This window comes from Rhinatrema bivittatum, chromosome 8 (genome assembly GCF_901001135.1).
Source record: "Rhinatrema bivittatum chromosome 8, aRhiBiv1.1, whole genome shotgun sequence".
Classification (NCBI taxonomy): domain Eukaryota; kingdom Metazoa; phylum Chordata; class Amphibia; order Gymnophiona; family Rhinatrematidae; genus Rhinatrema; species Rhinatrema bivittatum.
In genome coordinates, this window is record NC_042622.1 from 171,756,733 (window position 1) to 171,775,740 (window position 19,008).

Below are 19,008 nucleotides of genomic sequence, written 5' to 3' on the forward strand. Positions count from 1 at the left end.
ACACGCCCCCCCAGGAAAGCCCCAGGACTTATGCACGTCCCGGGGCTTGCTCGCGCCTACTCAACATAGGCTCGGCGTGCTCAGGGGGTGTTTGGGCCAGGTTTTCGGGGGGTACGCGCGTACCCCTTTGAAAATCTGGCCCTATAGGATCAAGAGCAGGAAGTCAGGAAACAGCAGCAGAGTTACAGATCCATACAGCACAAGTCAATGACATGTGGTCACGTTTCCAAAGACATAAAACAAGGCTTAAAAAGTTGAATGCTGATCTTTCAAATGGATTCTCTCGGTTGGTTTCCACGCAACATTGCATAATTTCAGCCCACATATAGATGCACCATTCGTACAGTTCAGCCCAGCTTCCAGAGGTTTAACATCTGTTCGTTCTCCATCAAGGACGTGCCTTCACCTCCTTGGTGGAACTAATGTCATATTATGGCTCTCGTGTTCACTTTGCCCCATCTTCATCTGTGGTTCCAGCTATCCATTGCCAGTCACAAACCTTATCAAGACTCCCGCTAGCAGGGTAACCACAGCAGCCGCCAGAGCAAGTAGCCTCCGGAAGAGCAGCTGCCTTAGCGTCAGCATTTCCCCCACCGTGGAAAATGTACATGCAGCAGAGTCATCCAGTAGGGCTGCCTGGTCCATGTGATTGTCAGCAAGGGTGAAGTCACTCAACACTTCTTTTTCTAATTCCTGTTGCACTGCAGAATATACTGTTACAGAAATGTTACTGTTGCACACCCACTATAAAGAACATTACATTCTCTGAAAAGCTACGATATCTTTTACAGGATCAGCGAGGGAACCAACCAAAGATGATACTAAAATTGAGCTTTTGAGATGGCCCTTCAGATGCTGAACAATGTGTGACCTGTTTTGTCATCCATCTTTCCACAATAGCTCATAAATAAGGAGCATCATCTGGGATCTATTACCTTGTATATGTGCAGAAAAGCTCTGTATCTTTTTACCTTAAACTGCAGTATGGGTTCAAGTTGTTCCTCCTATATATTACTAACTGCCACCTTTACTGTTGTGGTGCTTGATTCTTGCAAACTAATGTATGTCTGCTTGATTTTTGTTAAATAAATAATTTTTTAAAAATGGAGTACACTAAAACATAAATATAGCTAATAAAACATAAGAACAGTCAAAACAAAAAAACAATAAATACATAACGAACACCACCATCTTTGGATAATTCACATATTGGGATACATTTTTTTAAAAAAGCATGAGCGCATACTTTTGTTTGCGCACCAGGCGCAAACAAAAGTACGCTGGATTTCAATAGATACGCGCGAAGCTGCGTGTATCTTTTAAAATCCGGGGTCGGCGCGTGCAAGGGAGTGCATATTTGTGCACCTTGCGTGCGCCGAGCCCTGAGCGCACTGCCCGTTCCCTCCGAGGCCGCTCCAAAATCGGAGCAGCCTCGGAGGGAACTTTCCTTACGCCTCCCCCCACCTTCCCTAACCCACCCCCCCAGCCCTATCTACCCCCCCTGCCTTTATCGCCAAAGTTACACCTGCCCGAAGCAGGCGTAACTCGCACGCGCCGGTAGCCCGCTGGCACGCCATCACCTGACCCGGGGGCTGGTCCGGAGGCCTAGGCCATGCCCCCTGGAACGCCCCGAATGTCACGCTGCCCCCGAAACGCCCCCCTAGCAAAGCCCCGGGACTAACGCGCGTCCCGGGGCTTGCGTGCGCCGCCGAGCCTATGCAAAATAGGTCGGCGCTCGCAGGGGGATTTTTTAACTAACTAGAAAAACTAACCAGGTTTTTCTGACACTTTGGGGCGGATTTTAAAAGGGTTACATGCATAAGTTATGCGTGTAACCCTTTTAAAATCCGCCCCAAAGTGTCAGAAAAACCTGGTTAGTTTAGCAAACCTCCCTTTGAAGACTAAGTAGAATGAAGAGGAAACAGATAATAACACATGACTGAGTTCCACACTCCGCTGTCAATAAAAAGTAAGAGAGTGTATGTCAGATTCTGTGCCCTCTTGGTCAAAATCTTCCAGGGGTTACCCAGTAAAGGCAGTAGAAAGCATGTGTGTACACATCACATTATGAAAATGATGAATCACATGAATCACATACCCGAGCGCGTGGCTTTTACACAAGCAGCATCATTGAGTTTCACATCCTCTGTGATCGCTATCAATCCTGCCCGAATCTGAGCCTAAAATTAGAAAAAAAAAGCAAAACCCCATGTGAACCCAAACAGAAATACAGTCAAAGTCTTCTCACAGTGACAAACATTTGCTGGATGATGTGAAGGGGTACTATGGACTATACACAAATCTGAATCGCTTGAGAAAACAACTCCATGTTCCTAAACCTCATGAAGTATTACCAAATTTCTGTCATTTCTTGCAAAGTCTTCAATCAGGTAATATTTATTTAGACAAGAAAAGCTACGTGGATTAACAACTGTAACCCAAGTACTGGAGTCATTTGCTATTTATTTTCCAACAAATGCTATTCAGGTTGTTGGATGGCGTGAACAGAAATGCTGCACAAATTCTTACCCCATCCTGAAAAAGGACTTCTATTTTGACAATCCAATGAGCTCTAAATTTCCAACTTGAAGGATCTTGGATGGATTTCTCTTTGTGGGGAAATAATGCTGGGCACTTCCCATCTGCTAAACATTATGCTCAGGAGGAAAGAGGCTAAATGCAGACTGACTGTACCTCTTCCAAGGCCTTCTTCCAATTCATTCTTAGTATAAAGGTTAGATAGAACACAGCTTGCAGGAAGACGCAGATAATCAGTCCTGCCCACAGACCTGTGACGAGAGACACCAGAACTCAACTCTGCAGCACACGTTTCTTCCTGGGATAGAATTCCGACAAAATGAATTCTGAGTCGTAAGTCATCTGCAACTTTACAAATAGGATGGACAAGGTGCAATATTGCAGGGAAAGTGCTCTAAGAGTTGGGATTCATCTCAAATGTATTTGCACTGTAAAAAGATCTGACTCACTTCTGACAGCACTGATAACAAAGAGATCTAATATATTTGAAATGTTAACTGAAACAGAAGCACTCACAGGCATGGGAGCGCTCATTCTCCATGGCTTTGAAACTCCCTCCCATACTTTACACGTAATACCCAGGATCCTAAAATATTTTAAAAGGATCTAAAGACTCACCTTTTCAAGCTAGCATTTGATCTGCAGGCGGTTCAGACATGATCACTTTCCAAGATTAATGGTGAGCCTCCTCAGGACAAAGACATATTAACTATCCCTTGCAGTGCTACTGTATTATAGTGTTGACTTACATATCGTATGTTGTTTTTAATGTATAAACATCGATTTTATTATGAGTGTTTTTTGTACCCCACTCCTAACTATGGAGGGGTAGGTTATAAATATTTTAAGATTAATTATTTAATTCAATAACAATGCAGTGTAAAGTGACATGGAGCAAAAACAAGAAAAAAAAAACCCAAAAACCAGGCTGATGCATTGTCATAGCATACAGTAAATTTGGTGCCCAAGATCCAGGTCTGAAACTCGTACCTATTATTCCATGCTTGGCCACAAACATCAGTGAAATTCCAATGGGAAAACCAACAATATAAAATCCAAAAGCATTTATGATTGCACCAATCTTCTGTTTCCCTGTTCCTCTCAACACGCCCCCAGCTACACACTGCAGGAAAATAAAAGTTAGAAAACATTACAGAAATCTCTGATCTGCCATGCGAGCCGGTTAGAGAGCAAGAGAAAGAATTTAATACATTAATGTTGTGGGGGCAAAATAGAGTTGAGTTAGATTAATATTAATATGCCTGCAAATCTTTTGACGATTCCCTCCTCCTCTCATGTACAGTAAGAAAAACAGACAATAAGTTACAAATCAGAAAAGCACCGCATATTTATTTATTTTTTTGTATACCGACATTCAGTCATAACCGTCACATCGGTTCACGTACAACAATAATGATAAACAGTTACAATGTGAAGAATATAAAATAATGGTGTTAACATAGAATAATAGAGAGAATTATAGTGGAGAGGAAAAATGAAAAAGAATAAAAGAAGAGTAATAATTATCCTCCTCTGCAATTATTCTTTCCTCTCTTCAGCTTAAACAAGCTTCTGGAGACTCAGTCTCATTCAGTGAATGAGAAACAAAATGACATGGAACAGAATGACATTTCCTTGGTGGTACCTGGAACAGTGGGACTCACTAGAAAATTGTTTTAACCAAACATCCAAAATACTTACTGCAGTGGCATCAAAGAGATGGAAGGGAGCAAATATTAGCATAAGCTGTCCAACTAATGCGACAATCTCTCTGTTGAAAGAACAGAGGAATCACTCAGCAATATGGATTACAAAGCTATAATGCTGCTAACTTATAAGGTTAATTTAGGATATGTGTATAACACAGGTAGTTTCCAGCAATAGTGAGATTACAAGTTAGCATGGACTGTGCCACGTACCTCTTACATACAGGATGGCTCTCACATGCTCGTCTGGCAAAGGGGTCATAAGCCAAATGTGAGCACTAATACTTTCCACACAGCATGCCTAACGCCATGTTCAGGGTACTCTACAACAGTTGCAATATTCTGGCTAGTAAATCTTTGCTGTAGAGAGCAGTTCAACTTTTTCAGTGAATGCAGCGAAAATGTATAAACAAAAAAGGCAGAACTGCAGTGGCTAAAAGGTCCTTGGTGCTCTGTGATTCCAAAGGGTAACCCATACAATCCTGAAGTTTTTTCTTGTGTGGTAAGTGTTTTGTTTAAACCTCTATGAACCTTGTAATTTCTGGCACATATAGAAAGCACCCAGGCAGCTTTTTTTTTTTTGCCATACTAAACCATATCTTGTTTAATTAAACCACAAAATGCCTTAACTCCTCATTCTTTTCCCCAGTGTCCCTCATTTGCTTCACAGGTTCTTAAAAATAATTGCAACAACTGACTGATGCTCTATCTTGCTTTAGGACAGGAAATAAAATAGCCACAACTTGACTCTAAAGTGAATTTTATTTTTCGATTCCCTGATTTCTGATTACCTACTCATCACTGGTGAAAATGTATGCCATCACATTCTTCAGGGCTGCCACTAAACTGCCGATCAGCACTGCAAAACACACTGGAACACAATGCAGAAAAAAAAGTCTTCTTCTTTAATTTTGATGTTCTAAAAGTGCTATTTATTCAAGATATCGTCACAGGTAAGTGCAAAACAGACAGTAACCTACAAGTGTTATCTTCTAACCCCAGCTTAAAAGTCAATATATAAACAAGCATCACAAGAAAAGACTTAAAATAAAGGATAAACCAATATTTAGTGTGCTTTAATCTTCCTGCCAAAAGAGAAAATATTTTGAATTTAATTAGATTGATGACTTTTTCAATAAATGACCAGAAGTATTAAAAATGAGAAATAAGATTGAGAAGTACAGGGCTGTCTTAAATGTCTCACATCATTGACCATTACATAGAGGTAAGGAATGTGGATATAAAAACCTCTAAAAGCTCCAGGGCGGAGGGGAAAGAGGTTCTCATCAGATAAGCAATTAATTAGTAATTAACGTAATATGAAGTAAGAAAGTTATCGGAGGAACAGACAAGCTAATCCATGAAGGAAGAAACAGACAACGCTCAGTCTCCATGTCCTGCAAACAGACCTGTTTTCAAGGTATTCCAAATATGTAAATTAATTATATTGGTTAAATGAGTGCCCCTCAAACCTTTATCGTGTATCATCCTGATAACATGACCTACTTGTGGCGTCTGGAAGAAAGGAGCTGTCTGCTGTTGAGCTGGAGTAAGATGCTAGCAGACAGAAAGAGGAACTTCTCACCTGCACATATCACTGCAACCCTACATGAGGTCTTCGCCTGCTGCGTATTCCCAGCACCCAGAGCATTCCCCACTCGTACGCTGGCAGCCACACTAAATCCAAGTGGTACCTGCACAAAAGCATCATTACTTCAAGCTCAACTCTCAGCATGTATGTACACCTATAACTTAATAGAGGATTTTTATTTATGCATATTTAAGTGGACTAACACGGCAACCATGCTATCTTTCCTACTAAACCACAGGCTGGTCCTAAGCAGGGGGCACTATGTTATCATAGCATAGAATAGATAGAAGTTAATCTAGCAGCAGGTTGCTGGAGCCGGTGGCCCACTGGTGACCTAGTGACTCAGACTCATAGTAAAATAGAAAGTGTCAGCACATAAATACCAAAATGATCCATCCAGTCTGTCCTGTATATATGCACACACAAAATCCTTTATGCAACCCAACACCAACTCCCCTCAAGTCTACCTGTCCCCATCAACACCCCGAGAGTGCCCAAAATCTGCCAAAGTGATGGCTGACACATTTTCTGCTAGCAGGCTATATTTATCTTCGTTTCTCACAAAGCCAACCCCCTGATGAAATCATACCACTGCTGCTCAGGGCTGTCATCCCAATGCTGGCACAATGTTCACTGTGCCCCTTGAGAGCTCTGCTACGTTCTGGACCAACTTCTGTTGTCTTCGAGGGCTTTTTCCTTTACCAAACTTCTTTAATTATATAACACGGAACGAGACGGAATCACACAGGATACGAGTTTGCCCATTCCATCCTCACACCTTGCCGGAAACAGCTGACATCCCAGGACCAGTGATTTCCCTTTTAATGTAGCCTACAGGAATACCCCTGTTTAGAAGAGAAGCTGCATGCACCAAATTCAAGGTGACTGATTGAGCAAACAGGTGGAACAGCTTCCCTGGCCGAACCATCTGAAGCAGAGCAATGTCTTCACACAGTCTTCACCACTGTGGGAAATAAGAGCCTTTGTGACATGCTGGACTGTCCTGCTGCTCCCAGCAGCAGTAAAGAACATTCTTCATGATACACCAACAGGCCACCTGGGTCTGAACCTTAACCATTCATCTAGGTGACCAATTTCACCGATTTGGACAACAGGCCACCCTGAATGATGAGCATGAGTTTCCCACAGCAGGGGCGAGTGAGAAGCGCTAAGCACAGGTGACTGGTCCTTGCCCTGACCTGTGGTATTGAAGACCCTTCCTGGCTCCACTGGCAGCAAATTGAACTGTTCAACATGAAAGTCCTGCTGCAGCAGGATCGAAAAGATTTTACACTAATGAGAGAGAGGGAGGGCCTACAGGATGGCTGAGAGGCAGAAGACAATTTATAAATCTGAGCCTTTGTCAATCAAGGTTTACAAACTAAAACACTTACCATGTAGGCCGCATTGACCAGCTGTAACATTATAGCCTGAGCGCCTAGCTCCACCACACTCACCAGGCCTGAAAATACAGCAAAGGTAGCAAGAGAATCTTTATCAAATGACACTTTCGAAAAACAGAATTTGTGGGGATTCAGTTTACAGTGGAACCAACCTGCCAGAAAGCCTCCGATTTCAAATGCCCACCATTCAATGCACATCATAAGCATGCTGGGCACAGCTAAGCGGATAAATGAACCCCACTCCTGGAGACATTCCCTGGTCCACCCTGAGCAAAGGAGAAGAAGCAGTGAGAAAAGTATCTGTGCTGTCTAGCTCCAGTGTCACCTGCTACACCTGAGCAAAGCTTCCTGCCAAAGAGCCTCCCACGTCTCACAACATGGCCTGGCTGAAGAGGTGAGGCGGAGGTTCACCCGTTTGTTTCCTTTTGCCTCTCTAAGCTTTCAGCTTAATCCAACCTTACCTCTTTCGTCAGCAGCACTGTAAACCTTCATTTTTAAGCAGCCAGAGTATTTCCCCATTGCCTTATAGCCTTCCCCAGTGCCGTTCATTCCGGTGACAGGAGGCAGGCAGATTCCCTACAGAACCCACTCGGTGTGTGGCAGGGTTTCAGCCAGCAGGTGTCACTGCTGAGCAATTACTATGATTCCCATCAGAGAGTGCGAATGCAGCCTCCACAGGGCCAGGAAATAACCTCCGGTCTTGTGTGTGTGGCAGTACACGGCCTGAGGGCAGGAGACGTCAGGTTATCACTGCCTTACATCAAATCCTCCTAAAACCTTGTACTCTGTCTACACAAATAGCATTTGGCTTACAGAGAGTTACAGGCACCGGCCTAGGACGTACCTGCCCAGGTTTCAGCATATATCTTTCTCCAACAAATATAGAAAAAGAGGAGGCCAGACAAGGTGAACTGAGAAATGGTGTTGGCCCAAGCGGATCCCCTACGAGGAAGGAAACAAAAGGACCATTTCACTTTCTTTCCATCTCGACCTTCTCTTACTCTTTGGGCCCGGAGAGAGATTCTGAGGAGCTGGAGCAGGTCCCAGCCTCCGTGCAGCACAACTCAGCTGTTTATCAGTATTAATACAGCTGCCCTGCTTACTGTAAGTCAGGCTGAGTGTTCCTGTAATTAATATTAATGGCCCAATCTGTGGTCAACTTGGAAGGTAGGTTACTACTTATTCAAAGGCAGCCACGGTTTGCTGTGCGCTGGTTAATATCAACGATCCCGTTTCAGTCATAGTGGGGATTCTTTTCAGAAGCGTATGGACAAGGCTCCTTTGATGTGAGGACAGACTTTAACCCAATAATACGTGGCACGGTCGCCCCTCCCCCCCGATCATAGCCCTGCAATCAAATGCAAAACCTTTCTTCTACTCACAACACGCCCAGGTTCAGCGCATAGAGAAGGATGGCATTAACAAGGACATTGATGATATTTGCTGCACCTCCGGTTATTACCTGAGGCCAAATGATTCCCTAAAACACAAAGACAGAAAAAACAAAGACTTAAGCCATCCCCGAGAATGTGTTTTCTTAATGTGGCGAGCAGAATTTCGTTCCTTGAAACCAGGGACTGGTTGATAGACAGGTGGTGCGGCGACCTGTACTCTACAACACCGATAAATCTATACTGTACAGATGTTCCAGCTGCCAGATATTGCTATGGTACTACATGTTTAGGTACCTTCATTTTCCATTTGTATTTTCTTTATTTCTCCCGGCAATTTATCAGGGTTTATTATGACAAGAACAAAAACAGGAGAAAATCAGTTATTTTTCCGGGTTATTATTGGAGTTTATTTTGGTGGATAGAAGCCAGGACAATGAAATAACATTAACAGATTCTCCCACCCACCCAGCAGCATCCCCATCTCTATCCCCTGCCTAGCATGCCCCTCTCTCTCTCCTCCCACCCCACCGAGAATCTCCCTCTCTCCCCCACACACTGCAGCAGCGTTCGCTCTTACCAGTGCTGGCGCCGGGCTTCTCTCTGCCTCGGCGGCTTACTGAGGCTCCCATGATCTGCAAAACTGCACTTCTGCTTTTGTGCAGGGTCCAGGGATCTTGCTGGAAAGTGCTTCTGCTAGACAGGGCCTACTCGAAACGCAATCACAGCACCAAACAACAGGCACTTTGGCTGCTTAGGAAGTGAGGAGGCAGGACTCGAAGCATGGCATGGGCAGCACTGGGAGGTGAGCGCCTTCCCTGCTGGAGGATGGCACCTGAGACGCAGCATGGGGTTTTGGCCTACACTGGTTTCCAGCAGTGCCTTGAAACGCTGCAGTCGCAGATCTGGAGCAGCTTTTTAATCAGCCTAAAATGAGGGTGACTATCAGTTTAAACCACTTGTCACCTTTGGAAAAAATCAGGAATTTATGGGTGAAAATCAGTTTAAACGGAAACAAAGAACCCTATGTGTGTTCCACCTTTATGAAGATGATAAGGAAAACTTTGCTTCACTAACCTTACAGCAGTGAGCAGAGGTAATGTCCGTTAATGAAACAGCAACAAGTGCAAGGATGATAGCTATGACTGAATAGTGCCAGAAGTAACAAGAGCAAGACTGAAATGGACACAGAACTGGAGGCTCCGACTCTTCACATACAAGACATGGTAAAAATGCTGTTCAGTCAGGATTACTACAGCATCCACCCCATACTGTAATTAAGCTTTACAGAACAGCAAGGCATGAGTGATGCTGGAAACTTAAGATTCAGGGCTTGGGTCCCGCTCTGAAGATGTGGGAGCACGCAGGGGTGGCTTCCCTTCTGAAGATAGGGGAGCACGGGCAATAGTCCAGCTTGAACATGCAAACTCTTCTTGGTTCACTCTCTCTCCACTCGCTCTGTCCAGCAGCTCTCAGATTCAGCGCTCAGCCAGCACAGCCGTCTTGCCAGACCCACCCTCGAAAGACTCAGGAGCTTGTGGGCTGGTGGGATGGACACTTACAAATAAATCAGGGCCTCGACTCCCATGTGTCAGTGCCTATTATTTATTTATTTATTTGCAAATTTTTGTATACCGACATTCGTTAGGCAAACATCACATCGGTTTCCATGTAACATAAAACTGGCCAACATGGCTTTACAATGAAACTGATAATGGAACTGGGTGGAGGGAAGGTGGGGGAAAACACAGGGAATTACTGAACGAAAAGAATATAGGCTATAAACATGACGATATATAAGCAATAAAATTATATACAGGGACATCCCTGTGCACACAGCAACAAAATAAGAGAATAAGGTCCAGCCTGGCAGCTCAGTGGCAGCCCTCAGCACTGCCACATGAAAATTTTCTAGGTCAGGCCTTCCAGTGCCAGGAGGCAGCATTCACAGCCCATGGAAAGGACTGAGTCAGTCATCACACAATGCCAAGACCTAGTGGCCAAATTTAGGGTCCATGTTTGCAAGTAGTCCTGGTGCATGGACCCCAGCTGAGGGGTGTTACTGCAATAACTAGACTACATACATTGTGGTGGTGGGGAGGCGTTATCATATGGTGGGGAATTCCCCAGGTAGCTGCACATCTCAGCCCTGGTTCTGATGGAGAAATCAAAAGATAAGGCTTGTGAATAAGGGTACACACAGATCCCTCACTAGACAGCATGTGCTCCACAAGAACACAAAGCTAAAAGGTCAGACACACCCCAATGGCTGATGGAGAAAAAACTACACAGCGAGCCGAAAGATCTGGGCTGAAGTGGTCCAGGCTTAGGCTTGCAGTCCCTGAAGCTACAAGACAAGGAGTGGAGCCTGCAGGAGCTGTGGGGAGTTTCAAGCAGGAATTGTGGTACAATTCTTATGAAGGGGAAGCCTAGTCCAGATTTCCTGCTCTTTTGGGAGTGTGTGGAAGGCGTGGAGAGACACCCCAGAAAAAAAACGCATCCAAAATGCCTCTTACCCAAGGTCGAGGTCAATGGGAACAGTCACTGGGAGCTTCTACAGAGAGGTCCTGTCAGTAAACATTCAGGAAAGGTGAACCAAAGTAGCGAAATAAGCTCAGGCTTGTCCAGGGTGGCCTATTCAAAGGTTTCGGGAAAGGAAGATGCTCTTCTGTAGCATTCGGGTACCGATAAGGGGATTCTCAAAGTCTAGGGGGTCTAGAGTCTGAAGGATGCCACTGTCTGGATTTAATTTATGGATATTATCTGGAAGAAATGTATATTCTGTCACGAGTGCTGTTCTTCAGTATCTCAGCAAACTGCCTTTTTTTGGGACATCCCAAACCGTTATGGATGGATCTTTGTTCCTAGAACTCAAGAATGTGTCCAAAACCCTGCGTCTTTCCCTGGGAGCCCCATGGGTTGTATGACGGCCTGGCAGATCCCAGGTGCGGAGGTGGTGAGGGAGCAGGGCCAATTTATCACCTTTCCTTACAATACTGAGTTTTAACCAGAACAAATAACCACAGAACAGCCCCTAACCAGTAACACCACCCCCACCCCCTGGCAAACCTTCAAAACGTTAGTATCCATACCCTAAAAGCATATCCCTCGCTAACTGCAGTAATTTCTAGGGATGCTAAGGTGTCTACGCAGTGATGAAGACAGTACCTGATTTTGTAAATATCTCGTCTGTAGCTGGAACAGGAACACTGCCTAGGAAGTAAGAACCAAGACACAGAATACAAAGTCATATCATTGTCTACCAAGTAGGCAGAGAAATCAGTACTTATTGACCTGTCAGGGATGCCTCCCACCTCACCTCTCTGAATTAAAATGTGCGTTTGGCCTGTGTTGAACGTACATTATCACAGAACATGCTTTTTATTTATTTATTTATTTATTTTAACTCCCAGTGCATTAGCAGTGCATTAGATTACTGCATGGGGAGTTTAAAAGAAATTAATCTGGGTATATAAAATATGCACTGGAAAAGAGCGCATGGTTTCTTAATGCCCAGATTACCGCATCAACCTGTCAATCCCTAAAATTGAGGCCGTTCCCCTGGGGGTCACTACATGACATTGGAAGTATGGAAAACAAACAAAACTCAAAGTGGATCAAGAGAGAGAGATGCAGTGACTTTTATGTGCAATTCGTACTATAAATACTAAAAGTCACCCTTCTCATCTGGAGTATAAAACGACATTTTGCAGTTTCTGATGGGATATGGAGTGTGCCCTGCTTCCTCACACCAATTATTTATTTCTTTAAAATGCTTTCTTACCCGGCACCCACCTATTAGACCCTATCCCTGCTAGTACCCTGAAAACAATAAACAGTGTAATAATGACGATATTCACAACCATAATAAACCACTCACTAGCAGAAGGATCGGTCCCCAATAAGGCAAAACAAGCTGTAATTAAACCAATACTAAAAAATAAAACTGGCAGAATAGACGACTGGGACAATTACCGACCGATATCCAACCTGCCATTCATTGCTAAAGTCCTAGAAAAAGCAGTAATACAATTAGAGAATCACTTAGAAGACAACAATATATTATACCCGAACCAATTTGGATTCAGGAAAAACCGCTCAACAGAAACCCTACTCATTTCCTTAGCCAACTCTGTATTGCAGGGGTTTGACAACAATGAATCATTTATCCTGGTACTAATTGATCTTACAAAAGCATGCGACACAGTTGACAACTCCCTGCAACGCCACCAACTGAGAGAAATTGGAAATTGTCAACAAATGGTTCTCTTCCTTCCTAAAAAATAGGACATTTCAAGTAAAACTTGGCAAACAAATATCCGACACCTTCCTGATTGATACAGGGGTCCCCCAAGGTTCAGCTCTCTCGACCACTCTAGTCAACATTTATTTGCTGCCATTTTGCACACTAGTGGCAAATCTAGGAATCAAGTTCTTCTGATATGCAGACGACATTCAATTCTACATCCCTTTCAACAAAACTTGTGAAAAAACCGCATTGTCCCTATCAACATACATGAAGGAAATACAACAAAAACTTTCCCAACTGAAACTAACTCTAAATCCAAAAAAACCCCGAAATTGTTAAGGAGAGATACAAAGATAATCAAACTACCAACACTAGACCTAGGAATTATTAATATTACTCCTTCAGATCAAGTACAAGATTTAGGAGTACAAGTCAATGAGAACTTCACCATAAAAAAGCATATAAGCAAATGAATATAAACAGGAAACACCAAGCTTGAGAATACTACACCGGCTGAAACCTCTACTAACAACACAGGATTTCCATACTGTCTTACAAATAATAATATTCTCAAATCTAGATTACTACAGGCCTACCTTCAAGCTTACTAAAATTACTACAGTTACTCCAAAATTCCTCTACTAGACTATTACTAGGAACAGGGAAATTTGACCACACCACCCCCTCGCTGGTGGCACTGCACCGGCTCCCTGTCCATTCCAGAATTCATTATAAAGTATTAACCCTCATTTTCAATATCGTCAACAATACTGACCCATGCTTATTAGGAGTGACACTTCGACATTACTTACCACAGGGAACCCTAAGATCACAAAACAAAGGACTTTGTAATGGTGCCTTCTACTCAGAACACACATCTAATGCAAATAAGGGACCGAATGTTTTCCATGGCAGGCCCCAAGCTGTGGAACTGCTTTCCAGAGTCATTATGTCAAGTAACGGAAAAAAAAAGAATTTCAAATGTTTCAGAAAAACTTACAAAATTTCAAATTTCAGAAAAACTTACAATTTAACATAAAATAACACTAAACTGAAAACTCCAATGTCAATACAAGAGACAATGGTAGTGAAGTGAGCAATAAGTAATGATAGATGTAAAGTGTCTAGGTAGCTGAATTAGAATTTCCATTTGCTGTAATGCCGACTTTGAAAATGTCCGAATATGAAGTCTATAAATCTAATATCATGTCGACCAAGAATACGTACGAACATGAATAAGAATATATATCTGCTTTGGTTTTGACCTAGATTATGAATATTGACTCAGAATGTGATTGTTAAAAAAAAAGATTATGAGCGATGATTTTGTAAACCGCCATGATCTTGTTCTGGAATGACGATATATAATAAACGCCTAAATAAAATAAATAAATAAGTTACCTGCAGTTCAAAGCGGGGCTACATCATAAAGACATTCACAAAAATATAAATCACATCAACTGTCTGTTCATTTGTTTAAGCTTTAAAACACAGAGAACAATGAAATGCTAAGAACTTACTGGCAGAGCAGGGATAAAGATCAGAACATAAAGCTGAGTTAATCTGGAAAAAAAAAAATTGCATCTTTTAATTTCTTAAAAGAATCAGCAAAACAATTTAAGCTTCTAAAAGATTCATGCCAGGGCTGAGCCATGAACTAAATGAATTTCTGCACAGTGAGAATTCAGTTAGTGGCTGCCGTAAAATAAATAAAATCAAAATATATATATAAAAATATAATAAATGGTATCAGTCTTGAGGGGGCAAATTCATGAGAAGCCACCACGAACGTCATTCTACAGACAAATGTGAAGAGTAAGTCCAAGTCAGACCTGGCCACTTCGGGGTCCTGCCTGACGAGCAGCAGGATGGATTCCGTGTTGATGAAGAGGGCCCAGCAGGGGAAGCAGGCGAGCAGCAGGATGAGGATCCCCCGCTGCAGGATGATCCCCACACGCTTCAGGTTCTTGCCACCGTAGGTCTGAGTGAGAAGACAGAGCAAAGGAACCGGGAGTCAGGACTCAGCGCCTCACCCGTGAGCCACGATAGAAGCAGCACAGCAGAATCAGAAATGGAGAACATGAATGCATCGTCAAACCCATTCCTCAGAAGTGACCAAAACCATATAGCGAGGGGAACAAGGGGAAGCAGGACAGAAACAAGATTTGGGGGGGGGGGGGGAGGATTTTCTGGCATTTTTTTTTTTTTTTTAAATCACAGAGCTGGGACTGCTTTTCAGGATATGTGCAATGAACGTTCTTGAGATGCACTGACAATACCACGGGCCCGATGCATGCAATGTTTTTATCAAATGCAAAATGGGAAAAACCCTTAGGGGTAGATCTTGAAAGGTTGTGCGCGGGCACACATGTATGCCTGATTTTATAACATGCGTGCGCTCGCTGCCTTCCCCATTCACTTTCCCCTAGCCTGACCTTCCCACCCCTCCCCCCCCTCTCTAACCCCCCCTTTTATCTTACCTTTTGCGCCTGTCTCTAGGCAGGCACAAGTTGCGCCCGCTGGCAGCCTGCCAGCACGCGATCCTCTGACATAGCAGCAAATGGCCGCTGTGTCAGAGGCCTCTGGCCCAGCCCATGCCCCGCCCCTTCAGTAAAGCCCCGGGACTTAGATGCGCCCCGGGGCTTTACTTGCATTGCCGGGCAGTGTTTGTGACTTGTCTTTTCGTTTTTATGTGGAATTGTTTCTGCGGTGAAGAAGATGGGAAAAGCCACAGACCGTGCTTGCACCTAAACCTTCCCATGAAGATCAAGTGAGAGCAAACCATGCATACAGCTGGTTTCGGACAAAGCACTTTCAAAATGACCCTTGCTCCTGTCAGGTTGAGGTCATTTTCAATAAGGTAGATGCCAGGTCCATGACATAAGAACATAAGAAATGCTATGCTGGTTCAGACTGAGGTCCACTGAGCTCAGAATCCTGTCTCCGACAGTGACCAGTCCAGGTCGCAAGTACCCGGCAGATCCAAAAAAGTAGATTTCGTGTTACTCACTCCCAAAGACAAGTGCTGGCTTTCCCATGTCTGCCTGGCTAATAATGATTTATGACTTTGATTGAAACAACTTGTCCAAACCTCCTTTAAACCTTGCTGTGCTAGTTGCCTTGGCAGCGTCCTCTAGCAGCAGATTCCACGGCTTGATAGTAATTTTTCACTCAGTGCACTTTCTGTGATTTGTTTTAAATCTGCTGGTGGTTAGTTTCATAGTAATGATGGCTCGTCCCCTTGCTTACCTATTCCACCCTATTCATGATTTTATACATTTCTATCCTGCCCCCTCTCAGCCGTCTCTTTTCCAAGCTGAAGAGCCCTCGCCTGACGAGCCTCTCATCATAGGAGAGATGGTCCTTCCCCTTTATCATTTCTGTCACCCTCCTCGTCACCTTTTCTAGCTTCGCTCTGTCTTTCTTGAGATGGGGGTGACCAGAACTGCACACAATACTCAAGGTGGGGGTCGCACCATGCATCAATATAGAGACAATGATATTCTAGGCTTTATTCTCCGTTCCTTTTTTTTAGATTATTCACAACACACTGCACACTGAGCTAAGGATTTCAAGGTATTGTCCACAAGGACTCCAAGGTCCTTTTCCTAGGTGGTGACTCCCAGTACAGAGCCCAGCTCAACTGAGCCCTGCTCAATGACTTTCAGGCCTTGGAATAGGCTGATTTAATCATCGCATTATCACTTTGGCCTGGGGTTTAATAGAGAACACTCACTGGCACTAACAATATTTGTATACGTGTCTGGAGAAAGGAAGGCCAAAGGAGTTTCTGATGACGAGGTCTGGCTCAGAAGTAGCAATGAGACTTCGCTCCTTGGCTGTTAGCACTGAACCCTAAACTACACTCTTCAGCCATGCTCACAGACCAAACTACTGTCCCCTCCATACCTGAGAAATCAGGGTGTCACACGCAGACGATAGCCCAGATCCCACCGAGATACCTGTGACATTTATAACCTGGAGCCCAAAGAGAAAAACAAGAAGCACAACATGATTCAAGAAGCAGGGGCATCCAGTCTCACTTTAAACTTTGCTCTACAGTTTAATGAGGGCTTCCAAGACTGCAGGGCTCAACCTGTCTTTAGGGAAAAGTCTGTTGACTGTTCAGTCATCCAGATATTTTTTATCCAAGGACTCTGGAGGCATTCCTGGGCGTGGAGAGAAGAAGGAGGCAGGTAGGTTTGATTATTCAAACCTATGCTTGCTGTTTTGTGCTGGAAAATTGCCCAGAGAAAAATCAGGCTCAAAACTCTGCAGGGAATTTTTCGCTGGGCAATAATCAAAGCAAAAGTAAATATAGGGGAACGTTTGCTTTGATTATGATGCAAAGCCAGTGGGTGAAAAGTATCCAGAGAGTTTGCACCTAGTAGGTGTCTAGTTTGGATTATTTACCCCATGCTATATGAGGATGGGTGGGGCCAAGGAAGCCACTAATATATCTCTGAAGCTATTTTAGGAAGCAGTTGGCAATAGAGCTCCTATTTTGCATCACCAAGCATTGATATTGCTCAGTAGCACTTAGGACCAAAGAGGATCTTCTGCGGTGGCCTACTGGCCACGCTAAAAGCTAATTTGTTATTTTGTAAAGCTTTAGGGAGGGATATCAGAAGATAAGATGAAAGAACACCTACGGCGGTGGCAAGAGTCACGGAGTCCAGTTCCACTTTTCCAAGGTGCCCACAGAATATGGAGCTGACAATGCTGATCAGAAAAACCATCATTTGGGAAATAAACTAAGGGAGAAAAAGAGCAGACATGTTACACACATGGTATCCATCACGGAGGCACCCTTGGTAAAGCAGATCAGAGACCTCTATAAAGGTCTGGTCCTGCTTCCTCAGGCATGCCCTTTTGTCTTGACATATTCATTCTGTTTTCACCAGTGGTGTAGCAAGGGTTTCCGGCATCCCGGGGCCAGTCATTCGTGTTGCCTCGCCTGTGCTCCCTCCCTTCCCACCTCCACCATGATTCTCCATGCTTAAGGTCACAGAAACAGCAGTCATTTCAAATTACCCCCTTTTCTCTCCTTCTACCTGCCTGCAGCCAAAAAAAATACAAAGAGCCCGAAGCAATAAATCAGCGTGGAAAACGGGTGCTCAGTGTTCAGCGCTCGCTTTCCTAACGCGCACCCAGCCACCTCTCCTGGGCCAGAGACTGAATATTGAAATGAGGGGTCGCGCTGCCAAGGAGGCGCTAGGGACAATGTGCACCCCTAATGCCTCCTTGGCTCCCAGGGAGAGGTGGCTGGCAGCGGGTTAGGAAAACAGACGCTCAATTTTACGAGCGTCCGTTTTCCTAATGTGCACAGCCACGGGTTAGGAAAATGGAGGCTTGTTAATTGAGCGTCCCTTTTCCTAACCTGACTGCCGGCACACTTTTTTTTTAAACCTTTTGGTTCCTCTGACTTAAAATCGCCACGATATTAAGTACAGAAAAGCAGTATTTTCTGCTTTTCTGATCACTTTTTTGGGCTGCTCAGAAATTAATGTCTGCAAATTAACATTTGCATGTGATGAGAGCTATTAGTTTGGTGGGGGGGGGGGGGGGGGTTGGACGTGCGTTTTGAACGTGCTAATCCCCTTATAGCATAAGGAGTTGTGGACGCACATCCAAAACGTGCGTCCAACCACAGGTTAAACAGTGCGCTCGGCTGAGCACTCTGTATTGCATCGGCCCCCAAAGAGAGGCCCCTGGGTGCCCCTTATAGCCGGCACCTGGGGGCTATGAATCCCTGCCTCTTCCCTTGCTAGACCACTGGTTTTCACATGGTTGTCTTCAAAATGTGCATATTTAATAAAGATAACTACTGTAAATTCATAAATATGTTAAAATAAAAAATACATCTATAAATAACACATATTTCCACAAGCTATAACATTTAACTTAATGCCCTCTTGTTGATAAGGTTAATAATCACCCTGAGCTAAAAAAAAACCACCTAAAATAATTTAAACATGAAACAATCAAAAAGTGAATGCTAGTGAAATAACCACATAAATGAGTTTGTAATATGTATCCACTCTTCATTGACCTTTAAAGTCTTCCAAAATCCAGTTGTATATATTCAGTACTGATTTTCCTGAAAACGTCTTGCTATGCTGTGAAATAT

General features: G+C 43.7%; 1 protein-coding gene across 2 annotated transcripts in view; it reads right to left on the reverse strand.

Moving 5' to 3' along the window:
- Positions 1-76: 76 nt before the first annotated feature.
- Positions 77-19,008, reverse strand: part of LOC115097485 (multidrug and toxin extrusion protein 2-like) — a 43,802-nt gene continuing 24,870 nt past the window's right edge. Inside the window, exons 2-17 of one of the 2 annotated variants that reach the window (XM_029613375.1) lie at positions 17,531-17,632; positions 16,788-16,856; positions 14,711-14,859; positions 14,399-14,441; positions 11,798-11,842; positions 8,621-8,718; positions 8,083-8,180; positions 7,391-7,504; positions 7,230-7,297; positions 5,830-5,938; positions 5,040-5,115; positions 4,240-4,309; positions 3,529-3,661; positions 2,695-2,789; positions 2,099-2,180; positions 77-713 (exon numbers count right to left, since the gene is read on the reverse strand). In XM_029613375.1, coding sequence (XP_029469235.1) covers positions 478-713; positions 2,099-2,180; positions 2,695-2,789; positions 3,529-3,661; positions 4,240-4,309; positions 5,040-5,115; positions 5,830-5,938; positions 7,230-7,297; positions 7,391-7,504; positions 8,083-8,180; positions 8,621-8,718; positions 11,798-11,842; positions 14,399-14,441; positions 14,711-14,859; positions 16,788-16,856; positions 17,531-17,632 — 1,587 coding nt within the window. In that variant the 3' untranslated portion in view covers positions 77-477. The remainder of the gene's footprint in view (positions 714-2,098; positions 2,181-2,694; positions 2,790-3,528; positions 3,662-4,239; positions 4,310-5,039; positions 5,116-5,829; positions 5,939-7,229; positions 7,298-7,390; positions 7,505-8,082; positions 8,181-8,620; positions 8,719-11,797; positions 11,843-14,398; positions 14,442-14,710; positions 14,860-16,787; positions 16,857-17,530; positions 17,633-19,008) is intronic. The other variant, XM_029613376.1, reaches the window with a different exon arrangement.